Source organism: Neovison vison, chromosome 4 (assembly GCF_020171115.1).
Source record: "Neovison vison isolate M4711 chromosome 4, ASM_NN_V1, whole genome shotgun sequence".
Lineage (NCBI taxonomy): Eukaryota > Metazoa > Chordata > Mammalia > Carnivora > Mustelidae > Neogale > Neogale vison.
In genome coordinates this window covers 177075331-177091702 of record NC_058094.1, presented here as the reverse complement: position 1 = coordinate 177091702, position 16372 = coordinate 177075331, and the positions used below count along the sequence as shown (strand labels likewise).

General features: G+C 48.6%; 1 protein-coding gene across 3 annotated transcripts; it reads left to right on the top strand.

Moving 5' to 3' along the window:
* The first annotated feature begins 12954 nt into the window (after nt 1-12954).
* SP8 (Sp8 transcription factor) lies at nt 12955-15620 on the top strand. 3 transcript variants are annotated; one of them, XM_044246187.1, is made up of 2 exons: nt 12955-13068; nt 14086-15620. In XM_044246187.1, the coding sequence occupies exon 2, from the start codon at nt 14115-14117 to the stop codon at nt 15582-15584; it is 1470 nt and encodes a 489-aa protein (XP_044102122.1). In that variant the 5' UTR covers nt 12955-13068; nt 14086-14114; the 3' UTR covers nt 15585-15620. The 3 variants fall into 3 exon arrangements, with proteins under 3 accessions (XP_044102122.1, XP_044102120.1, XP_044102121.1); XM_044246185.1 differs by having other exon boundaries at nt 14082-15620; XM_044246186.1 differs by having other exon boundaries at nt 12955-13465; nt 14082-15620.
* Nucleotides 15621-16372: the final 752 nt, after the last annotated feature.

The window sequence follows — 16372 nt, the reverse complement described above, 5'->3', positions numbered from 1 at the left end:
ATGTTCCTGGGCCCTTGGGTGGTTCACTTAAAACACATTTCACTGTATTGAATATTCAATGCCAAAAGCACACTGTTCAGTGTTAAGATTTGCAATTTAAACCCAGTTGGGAGAAGTAAAAGGTTCTTGTAATTTGCCTATACTGTATTGCATTGATGTAGTAGCTTTCATTGATAATTAAGTTCCAAAAATATGAGTTAGGTTGTGTGAACAATGGAGGAAAGCTAACCTTTCTATTATAGCCTCAGCTCTTGACTTCTTGTATTTAAGATTACAGATGCTCCATTAAATCGATTTTGTGTTTAATCTCCTCTTGAAAAACAGCGAATACAAGTCCCCAACTTTCTTCCCTTTGAGCAAATCCAAGTATTTGACAGTGAAAACTACAAGGCTCAAACCAGATGATTAACACCGCCCACTGAGGATAAGAAAAGTTTAGCGTGCTTCTTTTGGGGTAGTTTTCCTCAACTAACTCTCACTGGTTCCGAATATCAAAATATATTTCACACTAGATTTTCAAATAATTTTTTGGAGAAATCAGATTTGAGATGGAAGGGTGTGCGTTTAAAGTGATCCTACTGATCATGTTCCCTTTAAATCCATAGATATGTTTTAAAACATCAGAATTTTTCAACTGTAATGTGGCTTTAAAAAAAGTTTCCATCAAGTCTCTGCTTGTCATCCAGTTCTTTTGCGTGTTTTTTTTTTTTTTTTTGAATCTGGGTCCTTTAGTAAAATATAGAACACTAAAAATATGCAGAACAAAGGACAGAACAAAAAAATTAAAAACTAATAAAGAAGAAAAGGCAGGCGATTGTCATTACATCAGAAGAAAATTACTTGATTTCCTTTTGAATATGTGCTGGAGCGTTGAGACCCATCTCCTTGGTCCCCGCTCGGAATGAGGGGAAATGATCAGCTGAGCTGTGACTTTCTCTGGTCCTCATCTAAGCAGCGTCACTTTCTCAAGCGCCACTGGCACTGGGATTACACTCCAGCATATAGAGCTTCAGCATTGAGAGCTTCAGGCAAGAAAGTGTACTCCACACTCAGTATCGAGCTTACCTTTAAAAGAGGTGAAACTACCTTGGCAATGTGTGCCAAGCAGTGTGTTTGGGATCTTTGTGGCAGATCTTCTCCCCACGTGTATAGAAAGGGAGTGGTGAGGCAGGAATTGTGTAGCAGTGATTCTCTACAGTGGTACCGGGATCAGCGGCTTCAGCATCACGTGGGAACTAGTTGGAAATGCAAATGATCAATTCCTGCTCCCAGACTTCCTTAAGCACAAACTCTGGAGATGGGGCCCAACATAAGCGTTTTAACCAGCCCTTTGGGTGATTCTAATATATTATCTCTGACAGAAACAAGAATATAAATTTTTCAAAAGAGCTCTCAAGTCCAGTCCAGTCCCCTTAAGACCCGAAGGGGAAAACAGCAGAACAGGATATTCAACTATTACCCGGGTGGGGTGGGTCCCAGGCCGCCTGACCTGTCCGCGACCCCCTCCAGTACACACGCCCCCCGCGGCCGCAGCGTGCCCCCCCCCCCCAACCCCGTGCCCGCCTCCCTCCGCCCCCCGGCTGCGCCGGCCGCCCAGCAAGAGTCAGGTCGGGGGCCGGGGGCGCGGCGGGCCCCTCCCGCAGCCGCGCGTGCCGGCCGCAGCCCCCTCCCGCCCGGACTGCCCCTTTGTCCGCCCCGAGGGCGGCACCTTCCCGCCCGCGGGGTGTGCGAACCCTCGGGGGGTGGGAGAGGAGGAGGGACAGGGGAGGGACGGAGGAGGAGCGGGGCGGGCTGCTGAGTGCAGGGGTGGGGAGCCGCCGTCGCACACCCGACTACCGACCCGGGCAGCCTTCGGAAAGGGGCTTTTGTGGCCCGCCCGGGAGTCCGCGCGAAACAACCGCCCCGAGGCGGGGTGGCGCCTCCCCCTTGGCGGGAGCCGCCGCGGCCCTCCCGGCCTAAGAGCCCGCGGCAGCCCGCGGCGCCCGGGCCCGCGGAGAGCCGAGCCGGTGGCGGCGCTCGGCGGGAGAGCGCGGCTAAGCGGAGGGGAGGGCCGGAGGGTGGGGCGGGGCGGGGCTGGGCCGGGCCGCGCGGGAGCCGAGCGCCCGCGTCTCCGCCTCCCGCGCCCGCGCCCGCCGCAGACCGGGGCCGCGCCGAGAGGCGGGGACGCGTGTGCCCCCCCACCCGCGGGCCGCCTGCGTCCGGGCCCGGAAGGTGCGAGGCGGCGTGGGCCTGCGCGCTGGGCGGGCGGCGGAGGGCGAGCCGGCCCAGCGACGCCCGACGGTCGCGGGTGGGGGCGAGGGGAGGACCGGAGGAAGGGGAGGGAGTGGCGAGCCGGCAAGAAAGGGGAGTGCAAATATTGTGACTGCTGCGTCCGGAAACTATCTGCGGAGCTGTCGGAGATCTCCACTCCGGGCTCCCGGAAGCCTGGAAGCTCGACGGCCCCGGGTTTGGAAGGACTCTCCGACTGCGGCACAAGACCACGGGCGCTCGTTTCTTCCCGATCCTGCGACGGGTGGGGAAAGTCCACGACTCACCTTTTATTCTAGTTTTCCCAAGGACAGGGTGTTAATTAAACTGACTTTTGGGAAGCTGCGACTCCTGGGCGGTTGCCACCGTTGCAGGATGATGTGAGGCGGGAGCCTTCTCTGCCTCTACCCGACCCTGGGCTGTAGCCTCGAGTTTTTCGTTGCAAGTCTCCTTACCTGATCCCTTGGATAGCCGTAGCACAGAAAGGGGACACAATATCAGTGGTAAACTTTACAGGGAAAAACACCCCGAATATGCGTGAAACCAAAAGCGGGAGAACCTCTCACGTTGTCAGGACAATTAATCGCGGGAACGCGCAGATCTTCGCGGCTTCTTGTGTCCACTGAGGTCTCAGCGAGCCAATCCCGTTTGGGACACTCGGTCCGCAAGGTTCTCCTTTCCAACTGAGTTATGGACTGGGACACACCAGGCCCTTTAATTTCCTCCCGCAGACTTGTAAACCTACAACTTTCCCACCTATTTCTAACCGTTTTGGAATTTATGTTAAGTCTTAGGTAACTGAACGAGAGGAAATTCGAATCACCCAAGCTTAAGTTAAGAAAAAAAGTAGACTTAGTTGGTAAATCAACAGTAAAATCACCTAATAAAACTGGTTGTGATACCTAAGGCTTGTTTTGAAATTTTAAATACCATATATTAATTGGCCAATTTTCAGTTAAATCTGCTAAGATCTATTAAAACACAGACTGAGCAAAACACTCTTTACTGCCCCAATACCAGTCAATCAATAAAATCAATAGTGCAGGTGTCTTTTAGCAACAACAAACAATACTTGTTTTGGTTTTTCTTTGGCTCTTATTAGTTTGCTAAACACCTCTTCTTAGAGTCCCATTTGGTAAGTATGCCAAAATTGCAGAAATCATTTTTTACGTACTTTTGCTCTCTAAACTTATAGAACTTCTTGAACCAAAGCAGAAAAAGGTTGGAAGTGGGTTCATTAGTCCTTCTAACAGTTTTATCCAGAAAGCTTCAAATAAACTGACCTTGGACAGTGCTAGTCAAATCATCAAGGTTTGCAACAACTTTTTTTTTTTAAGCTTCAAGGGGTGTATGGGAAGTGGGGGGATTATGCCTAAATTAGAATAGGTGTAATCTAGAAAACTACTTGAAGCACCATCTACAGAAAAATGAGAACTTTCTGTTGTTAGTAGCTGCTTTTTGAAGGTAATGGGCATTTCACTTCAAGGTGGCAAATGCTGAGTGTAGACTCCAAAGTCTTGGGGTTTGGTTCTTCCAATGTTTGCTTTCTTCAATGTTGATTGAAGACCAATGTGTATGCCTTTATGAAACAGCACCAGAAAATGTTTTTATAACAATTGCAGACATAACAATAATGAGCTCAGCTTATTTCTTTTATCTTAAGAAACGGTGCAAAAAATTAGGGAAGAAATGCTGAAGTAAAGACGGAGGAGAGGGAAAGAAGGGACTATCTCTGGGGGCTAGTGCAGGTTAAGTGCAGACACTTCAAGGGGAAAGAGTTTGATCTCTTCTCACTCTTTCAGTCTTGCAGTCTTGGCCCTTGTTTTGAATTAAAATGTGACACCCTTCTTTGGTGGCCAGCAAGGTCCTTGTTATTTAAGATGGAGAATCATCAAGACGAGGTGGGGAGGAGTGGTGCTATGTGTTCGGAAGAAATGGAACTGCGAAAGCGTTCAGTAAGTTGGAATTTTCGGGTGAAAGGACTGAGGAAATGTGCATTCTCCTATCTGAGCAGCCTTTATTACTTGTCCAGAATCCATAAGCAAGAATAAAGATTTTATTTCCTTTCAAAAATTAACCTCTGCTGAGTACAGGAGTCCATTCCTTTCAAGCCTTAAAAATGAGTTCACTGTTTCATCGAGATGGGCTTTTCTGTCAGGAACTGGGAGTCTTCACGCTGGGTAAGGTAGATGTCCTTGAACCCAGTGATTAGCACATCGTGTCATGAATTTCCTGGAGGTGATGTAGATATTTTATGTCTAACACACTCTGAAGTGGGGGCAGAATCTGGTAATGGGTCGCCCCTGTATGTATGTTTATTCCCTGTTCCTTAGCCAGGCCACCCCGAGCTGCGGTGGAAAGAGGCTAGCTGGCACCCATTTAATAGGAGAGAAGGACTGCATAGACATGACGCCACGAAGGGCACTAATCCAATCTGTAGCTTGGGTTGGTGAAATTAATCACTGCCGTTCCATCTAGAACTCTCCAGTCACCAATAAAACCGTCTCTGTCTTCGCAGATGGAGGAAACTGGGCGTGAACGGCGGGTGGGGCCAAGACCACTGCGAAGCCCTGCAAAACTCACTGAAATCAGGCGTGAAAGATGCTCAAAAATGACCTGACACAAAGATTTTGATGTGTAGGGATGAGCGGGTTGTGCGGATGTGAGGGGGCTAACCCTAATCTACTAGGGCTGTGGGGGCAGTATTCAACCTAGGGATTGTGCTGGACCAGGCAAATGCCGGATTCACACGACGCCCCTTTGCTGTGACCAATAGAGACGTCCAGTTCGATTACCACGGAAACTCTCTGGGCTAATTCAACTTGACCCAAATGTGTGACCCATCTCGTTTACTACGGTAAAGGCGGGGGGGGGGGGGCACGTGACTCCTTTCACTTTGGCGGCACCTGAGAACGTGGAGCTGTGAGCAAGAGTGTGGGTGGGTGGGTGGATGGGTGTCGGCGCACATATTCGATTTCCAAACATCTTTTGAAGCTGTCTTCTCATTTGTAATTTACAAACCCAGTAAATTTCGAAGAGCCTGATAGTGTTATAAGACCTAAATACACTGTCAGCTCTCCTCCAGAATTAGGTTTTCACTTTATTCTTAAAATCCTTTGCTAAGAAATGTGTGGACTCACCATCTGAATCCCCCATAAGAAAGACTCATGAAGAGAAATGAGTTAAATATAATACAATTGAGGTAGATTTGTTAATAAAGTTGAAGCACACAAAAATAACCCAATATATCGTGCAGCCTCATTCAGGAAAACATATCGTTCATAACCCCACAAGAATTCTTTACCCTAGTGTCCTCAAAGAGGCTTCAGATATCGTCACTTCTTAAGGAAAAAAAAAAAAAGTAAGCAAAAGCCTGCACCCAAGTTCTGGGTGGGATTCAATATTCTAAGCAAAATATGCTCAACAGATGATAGTAGAGATGAAGCCAGAAAACAACTCCAGCTATTTAAACTGCCAAATGAGACATAAAGCTGCATTGTAAAAATCATCTGGAAAACAGGTTTTCCCATTGAAGTCGCTATGTGTTAATTACTGTGAGCTGGAAGGCTGGAGATCGAATGCCTGGAAGCCGACTTTCACCCCGCATACGTAAACGGAAAAAGTGCTGAACCGCAGCCAGAGGGCTCCTGCTCGGACTCATTGCCATGCATGCCTAGACATTAATATGTGTTCATGGAGGGCTCGTACAGTACGAGGTGTTATTTCCTTATAAAGAAACACCAGGTCTCGCTTTCCATTCTTCTTACAAAATTATTCGCATTATTTATGCTACATTGAGCGATCTAATTTCTTCGTGATAGTCAGCTAATTGCTCTGGCAGGTAATTAGAAGCGGTTTACAACGCAAAGGGCTTTTGCATTGCCCCTTGGATTATTAAGTTGCGCTGTAAATTATACCATATTTGCTAGGGAAAAATTCTTTTGAGCAAGTTCTCTTCCTGCGATCCGAGATGAAATCGGCCCCCCCATACACACCCCTCCCTAGCCACCCCCACTGCCACCACACCCCCTGCTTTTCCTGGACTCAGAGTCGAATGATTCTAAAGCACGCGATTTTGTTCGTGTTCACTGGGCCGAAATAACGTGGCCATTATGGCCTGAAATGGGCCAGGTTTGAAGCGAGCTTCCTCCGCGCCTGCAATATCCAGCAGGCATGTGGGAAAAGAACGGCTTAAATGGGGACATCTGTTCAGTGCTGCTCATCTTACTCTTACAGCCAGGTCAGGTTAAGAGAATAACCTGTTCGCCACCTTTTTTCTTGTTAATAAGACTATTAGAAAAAAAGCGAGCACACACACACAAACAACACTAATTGAGCTGCCATATAAGCAAAGAATCAGACACACAAAGGTAGCAGCGGAGTTACAAGAGGAACTGTAAAAAATAACCATTGGGCTATTTCAGGGGAAATCTACAAGACTTCTGTCAGAAAAAGAAAAGAGAAGAAAATCAGAATGTGTGAGTTCAGAAATGCTCTCTACAGAAAAATGGGTTTACTTAAGAGATTTTAAGAATTCAACAAAGAATAGCTTGTTTTCAGGTTTTGATTTTAATAAAATTGACCTGAAGGTAAACCCTAGAGGATTTTCCCCCCTTTTTTTCCCCTTATGCCTTCAAGTACTCTGAGGATCCACACTTTTTTGTTGGTGGTGTTATTTGGGTCTGTGTTATCTCTGAAGGTCTGTTGACAAACCCCAAGTGGGAGTATCTTAGTTCATCCCACGATTTTATAAAAACTAACTGTATCGCCTTTCATAAATATCACCCAATTGTAAACCTTGTACAATGGTTTGAACACATGTGTGGTTAAACCCAGAGACCAGAGCAGCTCCTAGATTATTTGTAATTAAGCACAATTCCCAAAGTAACATTTATCTTCCCGAAACTACGATTGCAATTGTCAACCGTCTGGAGGAGACCACGAGGTAATCTGGGAGCATTACCTCCTCTAGTAACAGAACAGAATGAAAAGAAATCAATAATGTTAAGGATAAGAATTTAGTAGTTTTTAACTCTGCATGTTAGCTGTGAGAAAGTGATATATAATACCAAAAGAAAAAACAGCTGAAACAAATCCATTCCAGGAAAGAATCAAGGATGAACTTGTCTGACTGTCTAAGCCTCTCTTCCTTGCCTCACACAACAAAAATACACAGACACACATGCACACGCGCACACACACACCCCATTCACCCGAAATGAGCAAACTCTTTCCCCCATGTGTGTATCCTTCATTTACATGATGAAGGAGGAATAGGAAGTGCTGTAGAATTAATTATCAATTTCATCTGTGGGCTGGCAGAGAGATGACTATGAAATATACCTTAGAGTACACGCCTGCCTGTAAAACTAGCACACAATCATATCAACATACTATGAGAATGTGAACATTATGCATGTAGACGACAAATAAGGAAATAAGATTTCTTATTCCCTTAATACAGGAAGAAATACCTATTTTGGTGAATATCTTCATCTTTTCCTACCAATGAACTTACTTACATATTCATATGATTGATACATGGGAAAAGTCCTCCTTGTCTTCTGAGTATATGCAATTTGAACGCCCTAGCTAAAGTTAAGCAAAGTATGTAATATCCTAAGTTAGATGAGTAAACCTTTTCATTAAATCATTGCTAGTTTTTGAATGTTTTGAAGTGGCAGAGAAGAAAAAAAATTATTAAGCGGTGTGACACAGAAGAAAAATACCGAATCAATTAAGAAAAAAATATGGAATTTTTCTCAAGTGGTCCCATTTATTCAAAAAGAGTCCCCAAGGCAACGCTTTGCTTCCACCAGGAGACCCGATGCAAGAAGAGGAAGAGTTACTGCTGCCTCACTGGGGTCAACAAATACATCCAATTAAGCAGTACCAGGAAAGTAAGGACTCGGCTGTAAATGTGGCCGGACAGTTTGAAACCGAATAACCTCACTAATAGGGGCTATTGTTCAGCGTGGAAGTTCCCATTTTCCAATCAGGAAAATACAGCCCTCTCTGGGCTCTGGACGACTGATCCCTTCCCACCTACGGTTCAACAATCTGCCACCAGCGAGGGGTTTTTATTACCTCCCTTCCCAGGAAATGTTAGGCAACTTCCTAGTAAAGGCCGCCCCAAAGCAGGAGTGGACAGCAAAAGGGCACCCCTCAGGAATCCACAGGTTCATGCCTGGCCAGGTTTTCTGTTCAGCAGGAAAGTAACTTTGACCTGAAAGCTCCCGACCACAAGATAGCCCCCCAACCTGGCCCAGCCCGCTCCTCCCTGCGGCCGGCGGCGGCGCTGGGCTGCCTCTCCATCCCTCTTCACGCTTTATTTAGTAGCCAGCACGTCCGCGCAAGGTCCCCTCACAGTGGCCAGGGATTGGGGGCTGTCTTCTCATTTCGGGAGAGGCGCCTGCAAGGCACTCGCGGCCGGCTCCGCGTTCACTCGGTCCGCCGCGGGCGCCGGCCGATCAGCTCCCAGAGCTTGCGCGTCCCCGCCAGCGCTCCGGAAACCGAGATGCGAAGAGCCCGGTTTAAACGTACCCAGCAGAGGTACGCGCCTATATGCAGTAGTTCATGTGAATTCTTTTTTCTTTTTCTTTTTCTTTTCTTTCAGGCTTTTTTCAGTGCTGTTCATACACCGGACCACACTTTGTCCAAAAGCCGTATTTGGTGTAGATGTGTTGCCGGACACTTGAAAGCCTGGATAACTTTGATGTTTTCTACTATAAATCCCTAATTGTACTTAATGGTTACAAATGGTTTTATTTACTTGTCGTTGTATCTACACATTTTAATCTACTTAACCAAACAGCGGAGGCATATTTCACTCCCCACTCCCTGAGAAGGAAAAACAAGGATCGAGGCCTCTAATTTGCTTTTAGGACCTTTTATTTCTTTGACTGTGAAAGCGTAAGGGCTCCAAATCGCAGCATTGATTAGTCTTCAAACCCGCCTGCAAAAAAACCCTCCGTTTTTCACTCCATCTAAGGAGATGTTGATGTATATTGTAGCTGCAAGGTGTTAGATATACTTGAGCAAGTTGTTCCCAGGATGTAAATTAGGTCCCAAAAGCTGTTGTCCAAATCGAAGAAACAGAGAAATTAATCTGGGAGACTATCCATCATCACCGGTAATAAAGAGAGCGACATGGATGAGACAGATGATATGATTAAGGGGCTGTGGTCGTTTTAATTAACTTTTTGCTGTCCTGTAATGATCAAACTGGTCACCAGACCCGGTCAATAAGCATGTTAATATCAAACAAATAAAACCAGGGATGATTAAAAACCTCCTGGTTTATTAAATTTGAAATTCAAATGAAATTTATGCTGCAGATGCATACAGAATGCTAATAGATTTTAGCTTTATTGAAAGTGGATCCCACAGGTTTGCAAGAAACAGCAGATTATCCGTCTACTTCTCTCCTTGCCAGCATGTTCAACTCAATATGGGGTGGGGGAAACTTTTAATGTTAGAAAGTCTGCACTTTCTTTCTTCCTCCTTCTCTTCAAAACCTCTATATTGTCATAGCACAATACTTGAGTAATGATCAATATAACAAAAGGTAAACTGAACTGTATGCTTTATGAAATGCTTGGCTGGACAGGTTGTATCTACAATGGGTTACAGATGTTTCTTCCTGTGGGGGATTCAAAAATGATTGAGTCACTTCTCCAAAGTGGAGAAAGAACTGCCATTAAGATCAGTTTCATTGAAACCAGAAGCAAGATTGTTGCTGTTTTAATTTTTGATCAGTTATGGAATTTTTTAGTTTTCCTTTTTAGTTCTGTTGTCCTATGCCTTATGACAAAAACTAACCACTTATTTTGGGGAGGGGAAGTGGAGCAGACACAGTATAAGGGAAAGAAATGCCCCTTGACCAATACTAATGTGAAATAAACACTTAACCTTTTTTAATGGGCTAAGTGGAATATATATGTATGTATATATGTGTGTATCTCCCTCTATATCTCTGTATATTTTCTAATGAAGAAAGATGCACATAAAAACCTTTGTGAAAATCCTCAAATGCTGCAAAACCTTATAGAAATAGAGGAATCCAGAATGTTTATTAAATCCACACCCATGTTATCACCTATTGTCATAGGAAGAATTACGTATTATTCCAAAGTGAATTTATCCAAATAAAAAATCTTAGAAGTAGGGAGCTCAAGGCTGTTATCACATGACGTGGAGTTTTTTCTGATTCCAGCATTTTTTGAGGAAACAGTGGTTAATGCTTCTATTTATTCTGAGTCAGTATTTAACTTTTTTACTAGTCTTACCTCACTTCCTTCTAGGAGATAGGAGGATAAAAAGATAAAAATAAATAAGGGAGTCTTCTTTCGAAGCTTTTTTTCCCTCTACCTTTGAGGGTGATGGTATTGATTAGAATTAAACCCCAAATTTGAACAACTGTGTATTAGGTCCTTAAAATGAATATCATTATAGAAAGAGACCAAAGCAATGAAGTTAATTCTCTTTTATTTGTTAAACGGAGTTCCCTCCTTCCCCCACCCCTTCCTCCTTCTGGGCTGGCCTGTCACGCCTTCTCAACACGCTAAAATCATTCAGAGTGGCTTGCAGGGAGAAACACGACATTTATGGTAAACGTCAGCCTTCAGAGAAAGAAAGCAGTTCATTAATTTACTTCACACTTACTTCAAAGTATGAGAATGTTCCTTACCTTCTTAATCAATAGATATGATGTACAGTCAATATCCCAACACTGTTAAAAACGGGTCAGAAACACACTCTCACACCACAAACATCAGCCTCAACTCTGCTAAGTGAAACTTACACAAATGATACAACCTGACTTTGGAGTTTAGTAAACCCAAGGAGGATTTTTCTCTGTTTTTTTTTTTTTTTTAAACATTTCTAGAAGCTCTTGATGCACTTGAGTAGGGTTCAAAAACAATAACATGAAAATGTTTCCCCAGTTAAAAAAAAAAAAAAGAAAAAGAAAAAGAAGACACTTTTGGCAGCTAATAATATTTTAATCAATTCTGCATTAAAAATAGATTTCTGAGAGCATTGGTAACTGCTTAAAACTATGAATTACTTTTTAAAAAACCATGAAATATTCAATGGTGATGGAAAGGCTGTGGACTTTTTTTGCTACACTGGTATGGTATTTACTGTGGTTTAAGATCTTCCGTTGTGAGAACAGTAAAATTGTAATGACATTTCTGAAGTCAACTAAGAACACAAATGGGAAGCAAGTTCTAAAATCCACCGAATTTGAGCTAAGTGTATCTATCTGCATGCACACATACTCATTGCTATCCGGCCCAAACGCCATTAGATGGATGCCTCCATACATGTGGTCCAAGATTTCTCAAAGGGCTCTCTATTCTCTCTGATCCATAAAACTCACAGATTTCAGTCAAAATTTCTTGCTGTTTTTTTTTTCTCAGAAAGTGTCAGTGAAGTTTCCTGTGAAAAATTCTAAATTCCATAAAGCGTTCCTCATTTTTTCACCAAAAGAAAGAAACAATACTCTCTCGCCCCCATCTCTATCTAATCCTTTTGTATTGAAATGTACTCAGCGTCGCGGGACAAATACGCCCGTCCCCTAGAGTGAGACTTGTACTTCCAAAGCGGAATCCCACCTCGGGAGGGAAAGGGGAAAAAAAAAAAAAAAAAAAAAAGCCACCGAAGCAAAGTAACAACTCGTAGACGCAGGCGCACACACGCCCTAACTCACCCCTAAAAATACCCTTCAGCGGCCCGAAGTTTCTACCCTTCCGCTGTAGAGCTTCGAGAAAGTATAGGTAGGTATTAATACAATTCCCTTCAAAAATGTGGTGACAGTCCAAGAAGTTAAGAAAAACATCACTCAAGATTTTAGATACAAGGAACCAGAGGAAGTTGGCGACACAGACAGCGTTTGTGAGTATTTGTTTACTCAGCCTCACTCAACTTCGCAGTTTCACTCTTTAAATAGTCAGTTTCTCTCTGTGTAGGTGCACTTTACTGCACTGTTCCTATTCTCCACCCCAGCTTTGTTGCCCACGCGCACACACACACGCACACACACAAAGACACACACCACCCTCTTCTCTCTCACACAAACACATTCACACAGCCTTCTCCCTACTTCCTCTCCTGCGCACACACGCATCCACCCTCCCTACACACACACACACACACACACACACACTATTTCTCCCTCTCTTCCCTCACACCAAACACACTCACACACCACCTTCCCTCCCTCTTTACTGCCCTGTCCTTCTTCTCTCCCTAGGTTTGTCACTCATAGTTACACTACAGTGCACTCACACCCTTCCCCCAACACTTTACTGATCTGTCCCTGTACCCTCCTGTCACACATGGTTATATTGTCACCCGTAACACCCGCTCCCTTCTCGGCACAGTCTACCCTCCTCCCCCTCCGCCGCCGTGTCACTGCTACACTACCCCTTACCCCCGCCCCCGGTCTGCACTGTCTTCTTCTCAGCTTGGTCACACACGCACAGGGTTACATTGTTGCACACTCACACACCGCTTTGGAACACACGCGCAGTCCCTCGCGCCCCTCCCGCTACCGTCCCCCCCCAAGCGGCGGCCCGCGGCGGCGCCGATGACCTCACGGCGCGCGCGCGGCGCGGCCCGGCGAGGCCGCAGATTGGCTGGCCGCGCCTCCGCGGCACTTCAAAGCCGGAGAGGGAGCTACAATTGTGGTGGAATGGGCGGAACTGATCATTGTATTGCACACCTCTAAAAAAAACACTGCCTCTGATTTATCAATATAAAAAAGATCCTCTGAGAGGAGGAGGGCACTTTTGTGTGATGGCAACTTCACTTCTAGGGGTGAGTCTCAGGATTTTCTCTTGCTGGTTTAATTAGTTTCCTTTTATTTCTGATCGGAGGGGGTTAAAGTCGCCCCGGCCAGGCCACGGGCTATCAGTCTCTATTGAGAGCTTTTTTTTTTTTTTTTCCTCCCCCCTTTAAATACAAGTGAGTTTGGAGAAAAGAAAGAGGGGGAGAGGGGGGCAGAGTCACTTTTTTTCAGCGCAGGAAAAGGTTCGAAGGGCATTTAGACAAGCCACCTCGCAGCGCCCGGCCGCTCCCTGCCCGGGAGACGTGCGCCCAGTCCATTTTATATGCGACGATTTCGGGGGTAAAGAGTCCTCTCTTTTTCCTCTTGAGCAAACTGCAGATTTTCCCTCTTTCCCTTAAAAATACCGCAGCCCGTCTTGTCTTGCAGGTACGTTGAACCGTCTCTCTCTCTCTTTTTACTACTGTAGACTTTATTTTTTTTCCCCCTTAAGAAAATAAAAAGAAACCAGGAAGAGCGAGCGAGCTCTCTAGTTTGACCTCTTTTGGCCTGGGAGAAACAACCCAGCATGGGTTTCTGGGGACCGGAATAGGATTTTCAAAGCTCTCTCTGGATTACAGGGGAAGCGCTCTTAAAAGCAATCCACTGGTTTTTCCCCAGGCTTCTCGGCAAAGGAAACTTCCTTCCTCCCCAAACTGGACTTTTTGCTTGCTTGTTTGTTTCGAAGTGCCTGGGGCCTTGTGTGCAAGAGAGTGTTGTTTTAGGTGAGAATACTTGTCAAACTCTTCTTTAGCATGGCGCTTTGCTCCCGAGTCAGACGCCGGCAGCCCAACTTGTCCCCTCCCGTAGAGTAGGAAGCAGCCGGGTGCCAGGGCTGTTGGGGGAGCCAGGTGAGTTGGTGGCGGCGTGCCGCAACGAGAGATGGGGTGCCGTGGGGCGTTTTGGAGGTTACCGGAGGACTGATGCACATTTCTTTCCTCCCTCCCCCACCGGCCTTTTGCCCACCTCCCCCTCCCCCACCCTTCTCCTCTCCTCCTTCCCGCAGGAAGAACCGAGGTTGGGATCCACTCCTCTGGCCATGCTTGCTGCTACCTGTAATAAGATCGGCAGCCCCAGCCCGTCTCCCTCCTCCCTCTCGGACAGCTCTTCTTCCTTCGGCAAAGGCTTTCACCCCTGGAAACGTTCCTCGTCCTCCTCCTCTGGCAGCTGCAACGTAGTGGGTTCCAGTCTCTCGAGCTTCGGCGTGTCGGGGGCCTCCAGGAACGGCGGTACGTCCTCTGCTGCGGCGGCGGCCGCGGCGGCCGCGGCGGCGGCGGCGGCCCTGGTGTCTGACTCGTTTAGCTGCGGCGGCTCGCCGGGCTCCAGCGCCTTCTCCCTAACCTCCAGCAGCGCCGCCGCGGCCGCTGCGGCCGCCGCGGCCGCCGCCTCCAGTTCGCCCTTTGCAAACGACTATTCGGTGTTCCAGGCCCCCGGTGTCTCAGGGGGTAGCGGCGGAGGGGGCGGCGGCGGCGGCGGCGGCTCCTCGGCGCACTCGCAGGACGGCTCCCACCAGCCCGTATTCATTTCCAAGGTGCACACCTCGGTGGACGGGCTGCAGGGCATCTACCCGCGCGTGGGCATGGCGCACCCGTACGAGTCGTGGTTCAAGCCCTCGCACCCAGGACTGGGCGCCGCCGGCGACGTGGGCTCGGCCGGCGCGTCCAGCTGGTGGGACGTGGGCGCCGGCTGGATCGACGTGCAGAACCCCAATGGCGCGGCGGCGCTGCCCGGCTCGCTGCACCCTGCCGCCGGGGGGCTCCAGACCTCGCTGCACTCGCCGCTCGGAGGCTACAACTCGGATTACTCGGGCCTGAGCCACTCGGCCTTCAGCAGCGGCGCCTCCTCGCACCTGCTCAGCCCCGCCGGACAGCACCTCATGGACGGCTTCAAGCCAGTGCTGCCGGGCTCCTACCCGGACTCGGCCCCGTCGCCGCTGGCCGGCGCTGGGGGCTCCATGCTGAGCGCTGGGCCGTCGGCGCCGCTGGGGGGCTCCCCGCGCTCCTCCGCACGCCGCTACTCAGGCCGCGCCACCTGCGACTGCCCCAACTGCCAGGAGGCGGAGCGGCTGGGCCCGGCTGGGGCCAGCCTGCGGCGCAAGGGCCTGCACAGCTGCCACATCCCGGGTTGCGGCAAGGTGTATGGCAAGACGTCGCACCTGAAGGCGCACCTGCGCTGGCACACGGGCGAGCGGCCCTTCGTGTGCAACTGGCTCTTCTGCGGCAAGCGCTTCACGCGCTCCGACGAGCTGCAGCGGCACCTGCGGACCCACACGGGCGAGAAGCGCTTCGCCTGTCCTGTCTGCAACAAACGCTTCATGCGCAGCGACCACCTCAGCAAGCACGTGAAGACGCACAGCGGCGGCGGCGGCGGCGGCTCGGCGGGCTCTGGTAGCGGCGGCAAGAAGGGCAGCGACACCGACAGCGAGCACAGTGCCGCGGGCAGCCCGCCCTGCCACTCCCCGGAGTTGCTGCAGCCCCCGGAGCCCGGGCATCGCAACGGCCTGGAGTGACGCGTATCCCGCCCGCCGCGGCCCTTCTCCTCGACCCCCTCCCATCCCGGTCCGCTTGGGTCCCGTCTGTCCTGGCCTCCGCTCCAGCCTCTTTCCACTGTCCATCCTGCTCGCACTTTCTGTCTCCTTCAGTCTCCCTCTCTCTTTTGACTCACTCTGTGACTTTACTTTGTAAAGGGGATATGGACGTGTAAGTAGCACCCATTGCTCTCCTGGGCCCTGGCTTTTTCATCTCACCAGGTAACACTCTAGGAGCCCCGTACAGCTATAACCGGCGCCTTGCCGGGTCTTTATTTTCCGTCCTCTCCTCGTCCTCTCTGCCTTCCCCAAGTTGTATCGTTTAGAGGGAAGCGGTCGCTGGAGGTAGAGCCGGACGGATCTAGTGTCTGGGAGACTCGGGGCCTCGGCCGGAGCGGGAACGGCTCCGCTGAACTAGGTTGTGCAGCGCGGTGGGGAGGAGGAGGCAGGAGGCCGGGCATCCCCGCTGCGGCAGCCTCCAGCGAGGTTGGAGAACCACAGTCTTGGCGGTCTCGGCTTCCGAGAGCCCTGCCTGGCCGCTGCATGCCGCTGCCCTCCCTGCTCAGAGCGGTCGCAAATACGTGGGGGTGTCCACCTGGCGGCCCCGAGACCCGGAGTTTGTAGAGTTAGCTCTCCCAACGTCAGCTCTGCCTCTTTTCCTTTGTTCCCTGAGGTGGAACCGATTCAAGTTTCAGCTAAGGGCAGTCCTGGTGAATCGCTGCAGCAGCCTTCTTTCATCTTTATAACATTTTCTTAAAAAGTAAAAAACT

Bases quoted from the DNA above. Each gene is read 5' to 3' on its own strand.
- SP8 (XM_044246185.1), top strand. From the start codon at position 13,048: ATGGCAACTTCACTTCTAGGG. The intron at 13,069-14,081 runs GTGAGTCTCAGG...TCCTTCCCGCAG, and splicing joins TGGCAACTTCACTTCTAGGG to GAAGAACCGAGGTTGGGATC.